The sequence below is a fragment of the Fundulus heteroclitus genome, chromosome 6 (genome assembly GCF_011125445.2).
Source record: "Fundulus heteroclitus isolate FHET01 chromosome 6, MU-UCD_Fhet_4.1, whole genome shotgun sequence".
NCBI lineage: Eukaryota > Metazoa > Chordata > Actinopteri > Cyprinodontiformes > Fundulidae > Fundulus > Fundulus heteroclitus.
Window position 1 is genome coordinate 1,283,260 of NC_046366.1, and position 19,896 is coordinate 1,303,155.

The following is a 19,896-nucleotide window of genomic DNA, read 5'->3' on the forward strand; positions in this document are numbered from 1 at the left end:
GACGTCCTCACAAATCCAAGAGTACCAGTAGGGGGCATCAGAGGGCGGGCTGAGCCTCAAGCAGGAAAACCCCATCTCTCTAAGAAATGGTAAAAAACCCAATAGAGCCCAGTCTAGGGGAATCCCGCTCTGGGCCAATCTGAGCGAGAAGACACCCTGTATTGAATCTAAAAATTAGCCTTACCAAATAATTTATGGATCTGTGATAGCCATCAGATCCTGGTTCTCTATATAACAAAGCAAAAAGATTGCAAGAACTGTAGGTCTTGGTGTGTGTGTCTGTAACAGAGAGTTTTCATTCTTAATCATAAAACCATAGTGATCAACTTAAGGCAACATCACAGTATAAACGTCATAACACATAAAATCAAACATGGTGATGGAAGTCAGTGGAGAAGAGAAAGGAAAAAATCAGTTTTGTGATATAAAAATAGTCTGTACGTCAATAACGCAAGTAAAAAAACCGTCAGGCCAGTCTGAGCACGTGGCAGAGATGAATCTATTCGCGCATAAGTGGTAAGCTCAGAGTTCTCAGGCAACTGCTCCTTCATGGCAAACAGAAAGAAGAAAACATAAAAAAATCATAGGTCTCTGGCATGTACTCCCAAACTTCTTAAGTCCTCTTCTTATTCCTCAGCATGGACAAAAACGATTTAGTTGGATGGTAATGAGTGTCCTGTCCTTTTTCAGGCAATAAGCATTTTATCCCCAGTAAAATGCTCTGTTGAGATGGTTGGCAGACACCAGGCCTTGTTTACTGTTGGATAACAGAAACAAGGTGTAATTAGTGTTCTTATCAAGACTCCCAATCCTTCTGTCATTTACCTTCTTCAAACACTTTCACATCCAGATATTTCCGTTCACAATTATTATGCTCTTAGCTTAACCTCCTTTACTGTAATCATTAGATCTTGCACTACTCTTATATAAAAGGAGAAATCTGAAAGTTCAACCTTATCTGCAGCAGCATTTCTCTATAATTCTTTCCCATGTGTGTCTCACCTTACAATGTCCAACAGTTGAAAAGATCTCTGCAATAGAAATTTATCATCATATGTTTCATGGCTACTGTGACACGGTTCATCTCAATTTATCTAGCACACAAGGAATTGTATTAAAACCTTTCAGAAACTTCTTACTGAACCAGCTCTAAAATACTTCACATTTTTCTAAAAAGTCCAACAGAAAAACCCTTAAGTTTGTAAAAGAAAGCTCCACTATATATATTTGCAGAATAATGTTGTGATATTAATAAGAAGCAGCCCTATGTACTTCTTGTCTTATTTTGAAAAGCTCAGCTAAGAGAAAGGAAGTGTGTGCATGCCCCTCGCCCACACGGAGTTGTGATTGGTTGCTATTCCGGAAGTGGGTGTAGCCCAGGGCGGAGACAGGAAGTAGTTCTGTGAATCACTTTCAGCTTGACGTGCATCAACCCAAAAGACTTGTAGTTGAATGTGCCCTTCACCTGACGCGAAGAGCAATTCTAACCCCATTAATTCTTGATTTTTTAATCACTTCTGCTTGTTTTAACAGACAGCTGTTGTAAGCGACCCTGGTTTTATCTTATGTCCCCCTGTTTGAATCTTGTTTGAAACAAACCTTTAAACTGTAGTATGCTGTGAGCAGTAAGTCATTGTTGCTTATTAAACACATCGCCCCCTGACCATGTAAGAAGCTCCATACTGCTCTAGGTCTTTAAACCTTTTTCAGTCATTCAACATTCGTTTAATTGATAATACATCCAAGCATAATTATATCCCCAAGTAAATCAACCCTTTAACAAGTATCTAATTCTTGTTCTCATGTGTTTAGTTTATCCTTGAAAAACTTTAAGCAGACATTACTCCGAGTGATTTTCTTACATTATTATTCATTTATTATTATTACCTTTGTGATCTTATATCACCCAGTGATCTATAAATCCCAGTATAAATCCCTATAAATCTTGTCCCAGCAGATTAAAATTCCCATTTTAGAATTTGCCTTTTTTATTTCATCAACCACTGTCTGTTGTAATTATTCAAGAAATTGTGCACTTCCTTTAAACCCTCTTAAATATTGACTACCCATTGGTAAATGATCAGCTTTAAGTTTTGCCCCTCTTTTAATTCTTTGTTTAGCCTTAGTATCTGCACCTTAAATTGACGAATAGTGGAATTCTTTGTATAAACACTTCTCTGTGTCCGTATTTGTTTTGGCCTCTATAATTTTGTTTTTTGCATTTTAAGTGTGAACCTGGTCAGGATAGAGAAAGTCATCTCTGATGCTCCTTTTGGCAACCCCAGCAAACCCAAAAACAAAAATGTTCACTGTCAGTGTTAGGTTACAGGTAATCCCTGTGGGAGCACGACGTCGTTTCCTTGGTCCAACCTGGTTCCAAGCGCCTGGGTCATCGAAACACTCCACCACCTCCGACAAATCTCTGACATTTTCAAACCACAGCAGCAATTCCTGGGTGTCCACACCCCCTGTCTGAAATGTCTCTCGTCGTAAGCCCAGGCTTTCAGTTTATCTCCTCTTTAGTGTCCCCCTTTAGAGCCCATTTACCCCAAAGAGTCCAAGAGTGTGTTCTAGGTGCGTTTCCTTAACGCCAACCTCTCCATGTCATGTTCGTGAAACCTTGTAGTTGAATTCCATCACCTGTGAAGCAAAGCAGTCATGCACAGTCCTGTTCAAGATGGTTTTTAGCACAGCAGGAGTGTCACTGTCTGATGCCATTGCAGCTCTGATGTTCCTCCGAGCCAACCTTCATGCACTGATATCATGTTGAAGCTGTTATCCTCCTATCATCATCATCTTGTGTCCAGGAGTCACTTCTGCTGTCCTGACCAGATACCAAGTGTCCAACTAATCTAATTGACCTCATTACTTTTCTGCATGTACAAGAGGACGATCGTTAGATTATCCTGGTCTAAAAGACCACTAGGTTAATAGATGGCTAAACTATGTTTATGTGTTTTTTTCTTCTGGATGTTTTAACATTTAGTTAAAGAACAACTATTGTGCTATTTTGTGTTCAAACAGATAGTTGTTAAGTCTCCTCACACCTTTTAGGTAACTGCGTACAATTCCAAACTATTTACACTGGTGCTTTAATCCCTAATTTACCCAAGTTATTTATTAGAATAAGGCATTATTCTAAACTTGCAGTTTTATCCATTCAAGTCCTTAACCTTTGTGTTGCTTCACATCCTAATAATTAATTTCTTAGTTGCGCCTCTGCTTACTTTAAGATACCCAGTAAATGCTGTGCTCACAAATTCTCCTTCGCTTGAACAAGGTTAAAAGGTTTAGAGTTTATTCTGCTTATATTGAAAAATTAGCTTGCTCACTCGTTCGTTCATTCATTTATGCTATTAACTGTTGCTGTAATGCCTACTTTAACTTTTTCGCCCACTAGTTTTTTCATGATCATAATTATCGCCCATTGATGTAATAGCATACATTGTTCTTATCCACTTTCCTTTTACGTTTAAACGGCCCCTCTATGTAATCCCCTTACTGTAATCCCTAATATAAGTTGTCAAACCTTTTAGGTTTAGCATAATTACTTAAGCTGCTCTATGCTCTCATCCCGTAACTTAATATTTTGGTGCAAAATGGATGTCTTTTAGCGGTTCCCCCCTATTTCTTCTCATGCATGATGTATTTTATGAAGCTTATTGTATCTTAAAGGTGCCTCTTTGAATCTTATTCAAAACCCCCTGTGGGGTTAATAAATTCCAAAACATATCTATATGTATTTTAAATGATTTAAATAAAAACTTTGTTAGAAAAGTAAAAGAAAATCCTTCTTATCAGCGGCCCAAAATCTCTACCAGCTTTTTTTCCAGACCAGTACCACTTGTCCGAATGCGTTTGACCCTCTTATCGCTCGCCAATAACAGCTCTGACTTAAAACAATTAACATCCTAGGGGTTTAATAATAATCTTGATTGCTTTTAATCTGAAAGTTTTCTTCTAAGCGCATCCGCCAATGTGTATGTTTCTAATGTGTGTTTTGTGTTTTAATTATGTGCAGGAAAATTTGATGTGAAATGCAGAAGGGGTGTCTGCCAACTCATCTTTGTTTCGTGTTGCGGTCCATTGAAGGTTATCCGATGCCTCTGTCTTTGCCCCCGCAATTAGTTGTCCATTTTCAGTCCTCATGTCTCAGTTCAACAGCACAACATCGTTCCAGGACGATCATTGTCCATGAATCTTCTTTCTCCAATCGTTGTGTCTGAAACCACAAGGAATTCTGCCAGCATTTTGCCAATATGGATTTTGTCCAAAATCAAATTTTCCAATACTAGAATTGTCTATCTTCATCCGTAGTGTGGTGTAAATAAGTTGGAAAGAAAAAAACAAAACAAAAATTACAAGAAAACTGTCTCAAAACAAAATCAACCACATCGTTCCCTCTAAAACAAAATTATTCTTGAAGTTCTTCACCTTTACCCCAGATCTTGATCCCTTAAAAATTTATCCAAGCAAAATATTTTACAGACAGTTCAACCTCTTTGTATAAGTTCATTAATAAAAAACATTTCTCTTAACCTTGTAGCATCACATTCCCCATTATACCTCTATGCAGCTTCTGCAAAAATTACTGATTTTTTTTTTTTTTTTTTTTTGGTCCAAAATTTGATTAAAAACTGGATTAGGCAGGAGTCAAGTACATCACCTTTTTCTCCGTCCCCTGGACCACTGTGGCACCGCTTGGTACTAACTTGTCTCTGAGAATGCCTAAAAAGAGACTAAAATCTCTCCGTTAGCACATTCCAATTATATATGACCAGGTTTCCTTGCAAGAAAAAGGCAGAAAACAGGATAGAAATGTTAATGTGAGTCAGTAGAGAGGGCAGCAGTGGGAAGGGGTACATTAACAATTTCCAAAGCCACCTTTTTACCGCTAGAAGGATACTGAATACTGAATTGTACTTTATAACTAAATTTGCCTTGCCTTGCCTAGAAGGTCTCAATATTACCTTTCATAAGTTTGTTAAACGTAGCATAATTTAGTCACTTTTGTCAATCCCTGCACGTCCATTTTAGATCATGACTTCTTACCATACGGCCTGAAAGAGCTCACTTTCCAGAGTCTTCTGTTGGAACAAAGGTGGCTTTTATCTTTTGTCCTGTTTCAGGTTAAACTGACCCTCTGAGGCTTGCCTCAGCTCAGCATAACTAATAACATCAGCTTTTGCTTTTGTAACCGATGACATGCTTAATGTGGCCTTGTGATATCTTGACACTTCTCAAAATTTATCATTAGCTGCATTCAAATCCCCAGTAAAAAGAAATAAAATAAATTAATACAGAACCCTTAGAAAAGCAACCATATTTAGTCCCATACAGTTTGTTTAAAGCACAGTTTGTCTCATCTATTTAAATCAAAAATCATGTATATCTTAGTGCTCTTAAATTCTTCTTTTTAGGCAGCTGTAAAATCCTTAGTTAAAAATCTCCCCTTAAACATATCCCATCCGGTTCCATTTCTCCCAAACATTCACCCATATGCTCCCCATATGCTGTTTGCCATTTTATTAATGTTCCAAAATTACAATATAAAAGCTTTTACTCTGTTATTATTTCAGCTGTCATGAATTCATTGACAAACACAAGCCAAACGCAATCTAATAGCATAACTGAATACACCCCAACGCCTCTGTTTGCTGTAATGCATAATTAAGCTCCAAACTAAAAAAACTTTATCCCCAGTCCCAAGTATTTCCTACAGCCCTGGGATATTTTCTGTTTAAGACACGTTAGCATATCTCAGTGTAACAATTTAATTTGGCCAGATATTTAATGTTAAAAAAAACAAACTTTGTTATTTAAATCTCTCTTTTACTTTTACCTTTTTGTTAACCTAGTCCATGCTTAATATGTCATTTGAATTACGGAGCTGCAGTTCTCCCAAAACAAATGATCATTTTGAAACCATGAACAATAATTTTAACCGAATTAATTAATTCACACAGAAGAACGTTTAGTTACAAACGATACATACATACGTACAGTTACATACAGTTACATACATACAGATACATTGAAACTGACGACATTCAGACAAACAAACACACGCAGGCCTTTACTTCTGACAGGGAGGAAGGGCTGGTCAGATGCTAACGACGGTTAGGGCAGCTTCTTTCAAAATGCCCTGGGTAACCACACGTCCAGCACAAGGGCATATCATAATCTTTGGTTGGTCCCTTTCTATGATTTCTGTACTGCTGTGTATCTCTGCTGGGAATTTGTCCCCATGGAGGACTCTGATACATCTGAAATGGGACATCTGGAGGGAGGGATCCCACAAACTGGTCTGAACCAAACACAGGTGTCGGGGCCATAACCATCTGAGCTTTTGCAACATTCTTCTTCCTTCTCCTCCTTTTACTTTGATTGTCTCTCAGCTGTTTTAGCTGTTCAGCTACGAGTTGTTGTTTTAAGTTCTGTATATCACTGCTAAGTTGCTTCATGTTTTTTTCATCTATATCCAGCTGATGAACCAAAGCTGCCATCCATTGATCTAAAGGCATATCATAACTCGCAACCATTCTATACATGTTCTGCTAAACATCCTGTGCATGGCCCTTTAACATTGCTTGTTTAAAGAGTTGCTGCAGCGTGACTGATAACGGGCAAGAGCCCGTCTGGTCTTCCCATACTTTCAACATTCTGTTCACATATGCTGAAGCCGACTCCCCTGCACAACGTGTAGTGTCATTTAAAAGGCCAGAATCCGTACTTACCGGATAAAACGCCCTCAGTGTGCTCCAAAGTTGCCGTGCTACTGGGTCCAGAGGGGCAGCTGCTCCTAGTCCGTCAGTTCCAGCAGAACCTTCAACCGCATGTACCTCTTGTGGTTCCAGGTATGCTGATAAGCCAGTCCTCACATCACCAATAGCCAATACATACCCGCTTAAAGTCTCCACGAATGCTTTGATCCAAAGGTGCGCCCCTTTTCTGGGATCAGGGAACATGTGCCTCAGATGAACGTTGTCAGCACATGAAAGAGGGCTGTAACCAGCTGCATTCTCCTGTCCTGTAGCACTGTGAGTCTGAAACAATGGCAGTTGCACACTTTGTTTCGTTGCAGGTAAAGAAAGATCAGTTTTGTTAGAATGCAGATTATATCTGGGGCCCTTTTCCTCCCTGTATTCGCGTGTGTCACCGAAGGGTCTGATGAAGTCACCACACTCCTGGCCTTGGATAACAGTTCTGCACTATCACCACACAGATTGTTTTGCATACCAGCGGCTGCGCCAGAAGCAGACATCTCTGGAATAACAGGAGCTGTGTACTTATCTTCTTGTTTGAAAGAAGATGATTCCCTTACCCCCCTGCAGATTTTCACTCTCTTGTTGTTTGTCGAGGCCTGAGAAGCAAATGCTGAAATAATGTTCAGTTAGTTTTATCAAGCCTGCTATTTTGATTTCCTCTTTTTGGCATTTTTCTCTAGCAAACTCACCTGCATCAGCCGTTTCTACTTGTGCTTGGGCTAGTCTATTTTTCAACATTTGCAAATAGTAAGTGCACATTTGGGCATCGGGTGGAGGTTCCTCTGTATCGCCAAAAACCCCGTCTCCCCTCATTTTTTCACACCACTCCTCAAATTGTTTTAAATGGTTTTCAGCATCTTTGTGTGGAAAGCTTGCCATTATGCTCCCTTTTCCTGTCTCCAGCAGTGTTCCTAAAGAACACCCCTGGAGCTCATTTTCTGCCTGATTCTCAGCCATTCCAGCACTCACACGTTTTGGCCAACCTGCTGGGACAGCGTCCTGACCCCGGTCCAATGAGAGCTTATTTTTTATCTCTCAGACACCAAAACTTATTATGTTCCTATGTGCCTTATTATTGTGTTTTTACACGGCAATTTCAATGAGCCAGTGTACTCAGGATGAGCAGGTTATATGTCACCTAAACAGGTGCACCCTTACCCTTCACTTCCAAAGGCTCAATGTAGTAACGTGTCTCACACACCCACACACACACATACACACACACTCACACTCACACTCTCTGGCCAATCTTTAGTTAACTCAGTAGGTACCTCTGGTCTCAATCTCATACGCGCTCGTTTTTCGAAAAAGGCTGCTTTTATATTACCGCAAAAACGAAGATTTTTATGTTCGTCCTCGCGGAAAATAAGGGAGCTCTAAACCCACATTTTCTAGGCTACATAATGTTTAAGAAGCCACGCGTAACGGCGTGCCTGTCAGAATGGCCGCTTTTATGCTACACACAGAGGAACACGTATTTTCCTCTGTGCCTAACAAGGGGACCTTTTAAACCCTAAATTCTCAAGGTACACAGTATTTTCAGAAGCCTCGCCAAGGCTTCCCGGACTTTCACCTCTGTGACCGCACGCAAATCCCAAGTTCTTATCGACACGTTTGCAAACAATTATCCTCAAACCTTTCTCTGCCTTTAGGAATACAAAAAGTCGGCCCTTCCAGGAAGAAAAAGACACTAGGAGATGAATGAAATCTCCTTACCTTTTGTGCGGCCGCAAGCTGTGTGTTTTTCTTCCGGAATGACGTCCTGGCCGGAAAACGGAAGGTGGTACGCCGCCTTTTGGGTCCGGGAGGAAACACCAATTTGTTACTGTTTCACCGTGCCGTGTCTACGGTGAAGCACCCTCGGTGGACCCAGTCCGTTTTACCCAGTCAGGCGACCCCCACTTACTTATTACCTTGAATGTAGGACGCATAAAACAGACAAGTATGCTTTTAGTTATATTTTATCTAGGTAAAGACAGAGAAATAGTTACAGTCACACCAGCGCTGATGGGCCCCTGATCGGCAGGAGGCCTCGAGTGCTCATCACACAAACATTATAAAGGGATCTCGGGACACACCCATACAAGGGCGGTACACATCCAAACTGTGACATCAGCAGGGAAGCTGTGTCACCTCCGGGGTGGTATCTGATAGATATGTGCCAATCTTTTGGGTCAGTGCCATCTAAGTGTGCCATGCAGTTCTGGGATAAACAGCTCGTTCCACTTGACCTTGTTGATATCCTAACAAACTGTTAAAAAAAATGTTTTCGATGTGCACTCTGTAGTTTAAGTTGATACAGGTACTTTTTGGAAGATCATCTTCGTAGTTTTTCCCTCTGTGGATGTCGGGGCATAGACAGAATAATTCCATCTTCCACCGGGGATTCATGCTTATATCGAGTAAAGGGTTATTTCTAAGCTCTTTAATGAACAAGAGATGGGCCATAATAATGAGGACCATTAGCCGAACAACCAATAGTTCTTGGCTGATTATTGTTCCCTTTGACCCCCTCTCAAACCAACATTCCTCTCTATCCAGGATGAGAACATCTTCACCCCAGAAAGAGAGACTACTGGCCTGCAGATGAGTGTAAACTGACAAATCCTCAGCCTAATGGTGTTGGTCTTGTGTGCTAGGCCATCCTGATGGCTAGCGGCTGCTTTTATTTATCCAATGTATAACTGGTCACAGTCCTACCGGCACTTAACAGTACACACAACATTGCAATGAATGTGCCGGGGAACTGGATCTTTGGGGTGGACCAATCTTTGCCCTAATGTTTATTTTGGGTTTGAAAGCCACGGGGACAAAATAAACACCTGTTTCTCTGAAACTCCTGCCCATTCCATTCATTTCTATTTGTAAAGAAAATATTGTTGGTATTGTAGTTAACTTCCCCTCAAATTGGGGAAAAAATACAGCAGATTCCTTCCCAAGAAAAGTCGGCATACTGAACATGTAATTATTTTATTAGGAGAGATCACAGGCGTCTCATGTTTACCATCTCTCAGTACAGTAAATGTAAGAAAAGCAGTGTCCCATGCTTTTCTCCAACACAGCATACCTGGCAATACCAGATCCCCTTTCCTTTTCTCAAATAAAATCCAGTCCATTTTATTACCTGGAGTAGTCCTCTTATTAGTAAATATAATCTCTTCATAAATGCAGCTGTTTTGTTTCTGGCCTCAGAGGTTTTAAAAGACATTGGACCAGTGTTTTTTTTTTTTGTTTTTTTTCCTTTTCCTCAGTCAGGGAGAACGTTGTGGAGAGGTTTAAAGCAGGATTAGGTTCTAAAACAGTAACCCAAACTTTGAACATCTCCCAGAGTTCTGATTATTCCATCATCTGGACATGGAAACAGTATGGCACAACTTCACACTTACATGGCTCTAAATCTAAACTGATGGCTCTAATGAGGAGAGCAATAATTGGAGAGCAGGAGCAGCCGAAATTCACCATCCGATGGAGGATTCTGTCCACACGGTAAAAATCGGTTTTCCACTGCATGAATTTGGCCTTCTGGAAAGAGCAGCAAGGCTGACTCGTTGAAGTGCATAATACATCACGGGGACGCTGCAAACGTATGGAAAAGGTGGTTTAGTCAAATTAAATCAAAATATCAACTTTTTGGGCCACATGAAAACAATTTTAGGTAGAAAGCTAACATCCCAAACATATCACCCTCATAGTTGAACATGGTGTAGCAGTTTCAAGCTGGTTGGTGTTTTGGAAAGATTTGATAGTTAAAAACTGTTTGAGTCTTGAAACTGGAGTGGAGGTTCACCTTCCAACAGCACAACCACCTCAAACAGAGCCAGGGCCCATTTCACAAAGCAGGGTTTGTGGAAAACCAGAGTAAATTCTGCAGTAAAACCCTGCATAAGCTGACTTTTCCACTTGAGAAAGCTTGGAAGCTGTTACCCTGGGTAAAATTCTGACAAATTACTCCAAGAAATGAGGCTGTTTTGACTAACCCTTAGTTTTTCCTACTATTTTGCTAAAATCTGCACAAGGAAGTGTTGGCAAAGGCATGTCCATTCCTGGAGGAGCCTGTAGGCACTGAAGCGCAAATACTCTGCAAAGATTTCAGTTGGACTCAGGAAAGAGTGATCAGACCCCAAGTCCCTTTTTTGAATAATTGCGCATGTACACTCTTATTGGTCACCTTACCCTGAGGAGCTCTTCCACTCCTCAGTAAGGTCACCAGATTTCTCTAATCAAAATCGGGGCCGTCTCTGATTTTGTTGAGTGGTGGGTGACAAGATGACACTGATCAATCTCTGTCTGGGGGTTGGTTTGTTTTGCTCGATATGCAATGCCAGAGGGGGCTCAGATACGCTGGGTAAATACTTCTTGTTGCGCTAAACTTTTTTCACTCCATCATGATACACTGATATCAAGGACATATCCGGGGACAGCTTTTGCAGGGGACAGGTCATCCAAAACAGGGACTGTCCCGGGAAATCAGGGGCCCCTGGTCACCCTACCTCCGGGTGATCGCGTGAAAAAAATCTCTTTCTGGTCTTTCTTAGGAGACCTCCCTCTTCTCATAAATTTGTATGTTGTTTGCTTCTAGGGACTCTCAGCCATGTTCAAAGTATACAGTGTGAGCAGTGGAGCTACAACGAATGGCTAATAACGAAGCTAACTGGATATATTTAGACTAGAAATGCGCATGCACAACCAGCAAGCAGAAACTAACAAGGAGCAAGCACGCACACTGGCGTTACGTGAGCACGTGAGAATCATGGCGTGTGGGAAAACCAATAGATGAGGTGATGTCCCCAGAACTTGAGGGACAGAGAGGGGTGAGAGCAGGACCAAACCTATGACAAATCCCTGCCCTTCAGACCCCACAGCAGGGATTGGTTTGAGTTTTTACAGGCCTGCAGTTTTTTACAGACAAATCTTTTCTAAAATCCCCTTTTTCTGAATATATAATGGGCATTATAATATGCACTTTGCACTATATGTTCAATGAGGATTGATGTCGAACTCACAATGCTATTCTCTTAAATAATAATATTCTGATTAATATAAACAGTTCAGTTTCTTGCTTTTAAATAGTCCTTGGTTGCAAACATTTTTATCTACAAGTCATTTTTGTTGCATGTGGTTATTGCAGAGAAAGGTCTACATTAAATCATAATTGCAATTATGGTTGAAATATATCGCAATTTTGTTTTCAAAATTGTACAGCTTTACTACACACAAATTGAAATAGGTTAATAAGTTAAGCTCATTACACACAGAATTATATATTTTCAAGTGTTTATGTCTATTGGTTATGCTAATTATGGCTTACAGCTCTAACTAACTAGAACCTTGAATAAGGCTAGTAAAAATTAATTTCAACACAAACGTGTGTCCATGTATTGTGTTATATCTGCATTCAATACTTGGTCTGGTCTCCTGATGCATGAATCACTGCATCACTGCAGCTGCGTGGCTTGGAGATTAGCCTGTTGTTCTGCTGAGGTGTTCAAGAGGCCCAGGTTGTAATAACAGCCTGCAGCCTGTCTGCATTATTGGCTCTGGTGTCCCTCCTCTTGATTACAGCCTAAAGGTTTATTGTTGTGGGGCGTAGCAGTTTTCATTAAAGCAGCCATCTGTACTGTTGGCAGTTAGCAGGTTCCAGGTCCTACTGGAAAATGGAGTCAGGATCTCTAAAAAGCTTCTCAGTAGAAAAGAAGCATGAAGTGTTTTAAAAGGTCCTAGTAGATGGTGGAGCTGACTTGATTAAACACAGCCAACCAACACCAGCAGATGACATGGCTCCTCAGTTCATCATTAATGGGAAACTTCACACTGGATCTGAGCATCTCTACCTGATTTTTTCCTTCCACTCAACTTACCTTTAATATGCTTGGATACAGCACACTATGAACACCAAGCTTTATCAGCAATGACCTTTTGTGGCCTACTCTCCTGAAGGGTGTTGGTTATTTTTAACAGGACAAGTGTCAAGTCAGCACTCTACTCCACGACTGCGTAGGCCATCGCAGGGCCAGAACAAAACAATTACAACTTTTTTTTTTTTTTTGCAGGAATCAAATTTACGTGGAAACAGTTTTCAGTAAATGTAAGCCACTCATCGAGACAAACATAAATAAATGTCAGTGTTTCCCGCAGGAATTTGCTTAGGCGAGGGGGTGAGTTGGGGGTGGGGGTGGCGGGGGCGGGGGCGAGACGACAAGTTTTGCGCGGACCGACTGGCGGAGTGGAGCGGGGGGAGATGCGACGACAACTTTTGCGCTGACCGACTGGCGAAGCTGGGGGGGCGAAGATGCGACGACAAGATTTGCGCGGAGGGGGGGGGGGGTGCGTATCCATGTGGTTTTTCCCTGCCATTCACTATATGCACGCGCAAAAGCAACAACAAAAAATTGCGTCCGTCTGTGTTCTTCCGCTTATCCGGGGTCGGGTTGCGGGGGTAGCAGCTTCAGTAGGGAGGCCCAGACGTCCCTCTCCCCAGCCACTTGGGCCAGCTCCTCCGCAGGAATCCCAAGGCGTTCCCAGGCCAGCTGGGAGACATAGTCCCTCCAGCGTGTGTGTGTGCAACGGGTAGCAGTAAAAAACTGTGTGTTAACGTCACATAAACATGCAAGCATATCGAGTTAGTTTTTTTTTTTGTTTTTGTTTTTTTGGAATGTTGGCGAGGCTGTAGCGTGAGTTTGGCGAGGCAGCGTAATGGGCAGGAAACCCTGAATGTTTTAAACAAATTATTCTGTGTTTAGTGAGTCTGTCATATATGAGTTTCAATCTCAACTGTATGAAGGAAAATAATTAGACTTTCTTTCATAATTTGAGAAGCATCTGCATTTCTAGTTTGTATTTGGCAATTTTTACATAGCTACAATGAAGGAGGCATCGTAAAATATTTCCTTTTGCTTCCACTGTTAGTTTCCGTGGTGGGAGTTGCTTCAGTAGAAAGTAAAGTAGGCGAGCTGAAGTTCAGCTGGAAACAAGCTGTTGATCTGGAGCTGTTCTTGGTGCTGAACTACTAAATCCAATTAGCTCCCTCCCCGCCCCCATCCTCATGCTGTCCGTTCATCCTCTCTTCTTCAGGCCGATAGTTGCTGGAGCCAGGTGCTTCCTGTGTGTGCTGTGCATATTTGTACCCTTTGTCCTGCTCTTCATCAACAGAACATTGCACAGAAATGTGGATTTTCAGCGGCCGTCGTGTTCTTGGTAAAAATCCCAGGTCAGCAGCCAGAGGGGAACGGAGTGGCTGGAAACTGGAATGTCCTGGGAAGTAATACATTAGGCTTGTCAGAAGATTCAGCAGAGGTAGGCTGTACACAAACTCCATAGAGGGCCTTTAAATGTCTAAAGTTTTGTGTATGTTCCTGGCCCATCTGAATGGCTGGTTCCTATCTTATCTGCTTACACTCTGTGAAATTTGCACTTGCAGCCATGGTTCCTTGTTGTTTAGGGCTTTATTCTGCTTTTATAAGCAAAATCAAAAGCATTCACTGCATCTTTAAATTGTTTTCTACCAATTTGAAATTAATGTTTCCTGATGTGTTTTATTACCTGCACAAGAAAACATGGCAGGTTTATTTCCAAGAGTAGTTTGTCTGTGAACAGCAGGAGCTGGGGCTGATATTCTTCATCGTGACGTAGTGTTCTGGTTTATGATGTAGCAGAATGTCCCAGGAGAAGATAGAGCGGCTATAATTGATTAATGCAGACCTGAGCCATGGCAGTCGAAGCCTAGGTTTCTCCTGGGATTAGTAAGATGTTACACAACCAGATAGTTCTCTTGTGGGGGGTGGAAGACTTTAAAGGTCAATATAAAACCGCACATACAGAGCAATGCATTTGCCCCCTTACATAGCTTCTGATTTAGAATGTTTGGCAACTTTTCAGATCAAACAAAGTTAATAACAGACAGGATGATCAGTAAATATAAGCTTCAGTTTTCACATCATGATTTTATTTATTTAAGGAGAATCTATTCAAACCAACCTGGATCTGTGTGAATATATAATCATTCCCCCTGGACCAACCGTGATGTAATTGTATTAAGCTACATTTTTTGGTTCAGTTTTACAAGCCCCATGGAGTCCTCTCAGGCTTGCAGAATCAAAGCAGCATTTATATATAGCCTGGCTGAAAACCTATAAGTGAGAATTGGATTTTTGCAGTGTTGTATATTCAGACTTTCAGGCACTTTTTTTGCCATCTTCAGTCATACTAAGCCTGTTAAGAAAAGGTAGGGCTAGAGAAAATTACAGCCAAGTGACTTTTACTGTATTACTATATTAAAATGGATTGGGTAGTAACAAAAACAAAGTTTGATCACTTTACGCTGTCAGTGTTTTCTTTAGATACCACAGAGAGCGGTCTCTTCATTAACTGAGATGAGTTAAAGATAATGAAATTAGTTTTTTGTGCCAGGTCCAACTTATGTCACATGTGCTGTTTTGTTCTCCAGACATGGGTCTCATCAGGAGTCTGATAGCCTGAAAACGGCGAAGTGAGCTTGGTTGGCCTTATCTAACCATCCAACACTCTCATCCTTTGGAAACACAGAGGCCCCAACTCACAAACACCTCTGTTAGAGTGGACCCAGCTTCCCAGGAAGAAACGGAGCCAGCCCACTCAGCATGACAGACAGAGTGAACTTCAGCGCCCCCAAAGTCAACCCCCGGCCTGCCACGGCTCCTCTGCTCCCACCGGAACCAATCGATATCATCCGCACCAAAGCTCGATCCCGGCGAGTCCGGCTCAATGTGGGCGGCCTCAGTCATGAAGTGCAGTGGAGAACACTAGACCGGCTGCCTCGCACCCGTCTGGGTCGACTAAGAGACTGCAACACCCATGAGTCTCTGCTAGAGATTTGTGATGACTACAGTTTGAGTGAGAATGAATATTTCTTTGACAGGCATCCAATGGCGTTCTCCTCCATCCTCAATTTCTACAGAACAGGGAAGCTGCACATGATGGAGGAGATGTGCGCTTTGTCCTTTGGCCAGGAGCTAGACTACTGGGGAATTGATGAGATCTACCTGGAGTCCTGCTGCCAGGCGCGGTATCACCAGAAGAAGGAGCAGATGAATGAGGAGCTGAGGAGGGAGGCTGAGACACTGAGAGACAAGGACGGAGAAGTTGAGGAGCAGGGCTGTTGTCCTGACCAAAGACAGCAGCTTTGGGATCTCCTGGAGAAACCCAGTTCTTCTATTGCTGCAAAGGTAACAACTGCTGCACACACTCACCCCCTGCTGGTAGAGAAAACTGAAACGATCCTTTATGATTATTCAGAGGTAGCAATGATTTCACCAGGATGGTTGTGTACCACACAGTCATGTGGAAAACCTGTTAAAGTTCACAGTTGTTTACTTAGATCAATAGTTTCCATGACAACCACTTTCACCCCTACTCCATTTAGTTAATATAATTATCTATGTTCAGATTGAAAACTCATAACTGGCTTTTTAATGTCTTTATCTCCTGAAGATCTTTGCCAACCAGAACACAGGCCACACCTTACAGTGCCAGATTTAGGCCCCTTGATTACAGCTAATTTCTTCTCATGCAATTTACAACAGACTAAGATTAAAGTTTGCATCAACTTCAAATAGGAAAATAATTAGCTAACTGTGGTGAAACAACTAAACTGTCACTTGGAAGGAATGAAAATTTGAACGTCTGAAACAAAGAGAGCTACAAATTTGAACTGTACCATTCATATTTCTACCCGTTAAAAAGCCATTTTAACAGTTTCAAAGCAAAATGTGTATACCTCTGCCCTGCAGAGAAATAAATCTTTGTCACTGCTACAGAATTTATCTTCTGCATTCAACCCATCCCCCAGGGAGCAGTGGGCGGCTTTACAGCACCTGGGGAGCAATCGGGCTAAGGGTCTTGCTCAGGGAACCATAGTCTGTGGGGTTCAAACCGGGCACTTGCAGCCTTCTCAGAACCCAAGTGTGCTGCTCGAAAACACTAAGCCACCATTCCCCCAGTATGTGTAATATATCCTGGCTATCTGTTAATGCCTTTGCTCAAATCTTCTCTGAGGTTTCGTTCAGCTCCATGCTGTACTGTGAAAAAATCCTTTCTAACAGCTTTTAGAATAAAAAACATGTGATCAGCTTGGTTTCAGCTTGAGGTCACGAATAGATGGCCCAGACTTTCTCCTTCAGTTTTTTTTCGTAGAGAGCAGCATTCATGGGTCCAATTATCACAGCAAGTCTTCTAGGTCCTGCGGCAGCAAAACAGCCCCAGACCATCACGCTACCACCACCAATCACTATTTCACATAGGGCCATGTAGGAGTGGATATTTTCTCCCTTAATAGTAAAAACCTTCATTTAAAAACTGCATTTTGTGATCACTTGTGTTGTCTTTGACTAATATTTACATTTGTTTAATGTTCTAAAACACTTAGATGTGATAAAAATACAAAAATAAAATAAGATTTCAGGAAGGGGCAAACACTTTTACACCTCTGTAGAGGGGTCACTCTCTGTATTAGGTAAGATGATTGGTAGGCTCAGATCCAAACTGTGCTGAGATCTGCTAGACTGCCTTAATGTGTGTAACACTAACATGTTTCTGTTAGCTTTATTGGCCTACAGCCTTCTCAGTAAACTCAATCTAAACTTTTATTGCACATTTTTCTCCTAAATATATAGAGAAGAAGGAAAAGAGTTGGAAGACAGATCACCCGCTATTACCATCTAATGTAGAACAGATTACTGGATCAATGTGTGCTTCTGTGCTTTTTTGTCTGTCTTGTTGTGTCTCTGCTCTGTCTTCTTTAACCCCCGAGGCAGATGACTGTTTATACTGAGCCCGGTCTGCTGGAGGTTTTTCCTTCCCGCTAATGGGTAGTTTTTCTTTCCACTGTCACTTCATGCTTGCTCAGTATGAGGGATTGCTGCAAAGCCATGGACAATGCAGACGACTCTCCCTGTAGCTCTACGCTTCTCCAGGAGTAAATGCTGCTTGTCGGGACTTTGAAGCAATCAACTGGTTCCCTTATATAGGAATTTTTTTACCAATCTGTATAATCTGATTGATTTTGACTTTGTAAAGTGCCTCGAGATGACATTTTTCATGAATTGGCGCTGTATAAATAAAATTTTATTGAATTTAATTGAATTCACAGGAGAGTGATATATGTGTGCCTTGGTAGGCCGAATCCATTGTTCTGTTAAGGAACTGTGGCTGTGATTTTTTAAGCCACCAAGAGTTGTCTGTTTAACTCATACAAATAACCTGTGTTTCGACTAATAGTCACTGACGATTAGTGGAGTTCCCATTTTTATGGGTAAACATAAAGTGAACGCCACTCCTTTTGGTGATAAACATTATTGTTTCCAAGTAGACAGGTTGTGAAGTGAGAGATCTTAAGGGCAAAAAAAGTAGTCACCATGTCCTCTCCAGACGATGAGTCAGCATGGAACAAATGTTTACCTCCTCGCAGTCAGTCTGCAGATACTGTCCATGGATGACATTACTGTAAATTAACTTTGTTGGGAGCAATTATTGATCAAATGCAGTTCCCTATTCTTAAGGGTTAACCAATATTTTCAGCTGCTGTCAGTGGGAGAAATGAAGGGGAGTTTCTAGAACGTTAAATCCAGTGATTTGAAGCATTTATGCTGCTTATGGATGCGCTTCTACTTAGCATAGTTTCTTTATGTTGGAGATTAATGTGGTAAAATTCACAGTGTCTTATTGTGCTATTTCTAAGTATGTTACTTTACTGTGACATTGACTCATTTTAATTCTTCATATTAAAGGATCTACTGGCCATCTGTGAATGAGATTTTAATCAGTCCCCCTAGTGCACATGTGTGAAACTCAAGCCCGCAGGCCCAATCCGTCCCGTCAAGGCAATTTAAGTTAGACCAGCTCTCCACTGAGTGAATGGAAAAGCAACCAGAAAGGTTCTCAGAAAATACAATTAGATAAAGCTTAAACTTCAAGCACAACATCAAGCACTAAGAAGAGTTATTGGAACAAGAATAGAAAATTTAAATTTTATTTTCCAAAATTGCCAATTCTAAAAAAGATCTAAAGCTGACTGTCATGAATAATGTATGCAGTCCGAGAAATAATTGCTCTGTACAAATTTCAAAGCAGTTAAGACTTGCAAGTAATAAAGTGATGATCGAGCTAAGACCACAAACAATGTTCTGAACTGACAGCAAAGGTAGGCTGAACAGAAAGTCGTAGCTGAAAAAACGAATTTTGAACATGGATTTTTCATTTGAATTTAAAGCAGCAGTGCAGTATCAAGATTGTTAAAAACAGGCTGATTTTAGAAAGTGAACTACAGGAAAAATGTGATCTCCTAATACAACAATTTCCATATTCTCATCACTGATATAGAGAACGTTTAAAATCATCCATGCCTTTTATCACTGAGACAGCAAGGTAAAGTTACCTCTGTGCATAGTAACTATGGTTTGAGGTTCCATACTTTTACTTTGAGAGCTTCCTTGCAAACAGACATATGGTAACAGAACTCAGCTAGAATTGAAACGAGAGACAAAAAGGAAAACTGCAAAGAGTTACCAGCAACACGGAGAAAAGATCTTGGAAAGGTTAAAAGGGATAGGGGAACAAGGTTTGTAATTTGTGTCTAATGTATATTTGAGTTATATGAAATATATATGGGAAAATAAGTAATTGATTGTGTTACTGGAAAGACATTTTCTAATGTAATGGGCTATGTTGGTTGATGACACAGATGGCTTTAATAAAACCATCAGTTCTGGCCTTCGCAATGTTGACTGGATGCTACAGATAGTCCAAAACAGATTAAGGTTTTCTCTTAGTTTTTGGATCATTGACCTAAATTGATCTGCACAGCACTGTAAGGGGATGGTGTGTTTCCTAAAAACAAACTTAACCCTAATCTTGGCACCCGAGATAGAACATTGAAGAAGTCCACCTGTAAGGGCCAGTGCTGAAGAACATTAGTCTGTCTGGAATAAGAAGCCCCTGTTGACCATTTAAGACACGCTGTGATTCAAGGGTTAAATGGTTAAAGTTTTGGTGTGAGTCTAGACAGAAAGAAAGGTAGGATAGTAAGTTCTAGAATCAGAATATTCCAGATCAGAGCAGAGTTGTTGCTTCCCTTTAATTAATTTGTAAGCTTTGTTGA

The 19,896-nt window shown here is 41.1% G+C and overlaps 1 protein-coding gene across 2 annotated transcripts in view; it reads left to right on the plus strand.

Moving 5' to 3' along the window:
• The first annotated feature begins 13,270 nt into the window (after positions 1-13,270).
• LOC105920836 (potassium voltage-gated channel subfamily B member 2) overlaps positions 13,271-19,896 on the plus strand; it is a 32,018-nt gene continuing 25,392 nt past the window's right edge. Inside the window, exons 1-2 of one of the 2 annotated variants that reach the window (XM_012856476.3) lie at positions 13,271-14,060; positions 15,211-15,967. In XM_012856476.3, coding sequence (XP_012711930.2) covers positions 15,383-15,967 — 585 coding nt within the window. In that variant the 5' untranslated portion in view covers positions 13,271-14,060; positions 15,211-15,382. The remainder of the gene's footprint in view (positions 14,061-15,210; positions 15,968-19,896) is intronic. The other variant, XM_036137818.1, reaches the window with a different exon arrangement.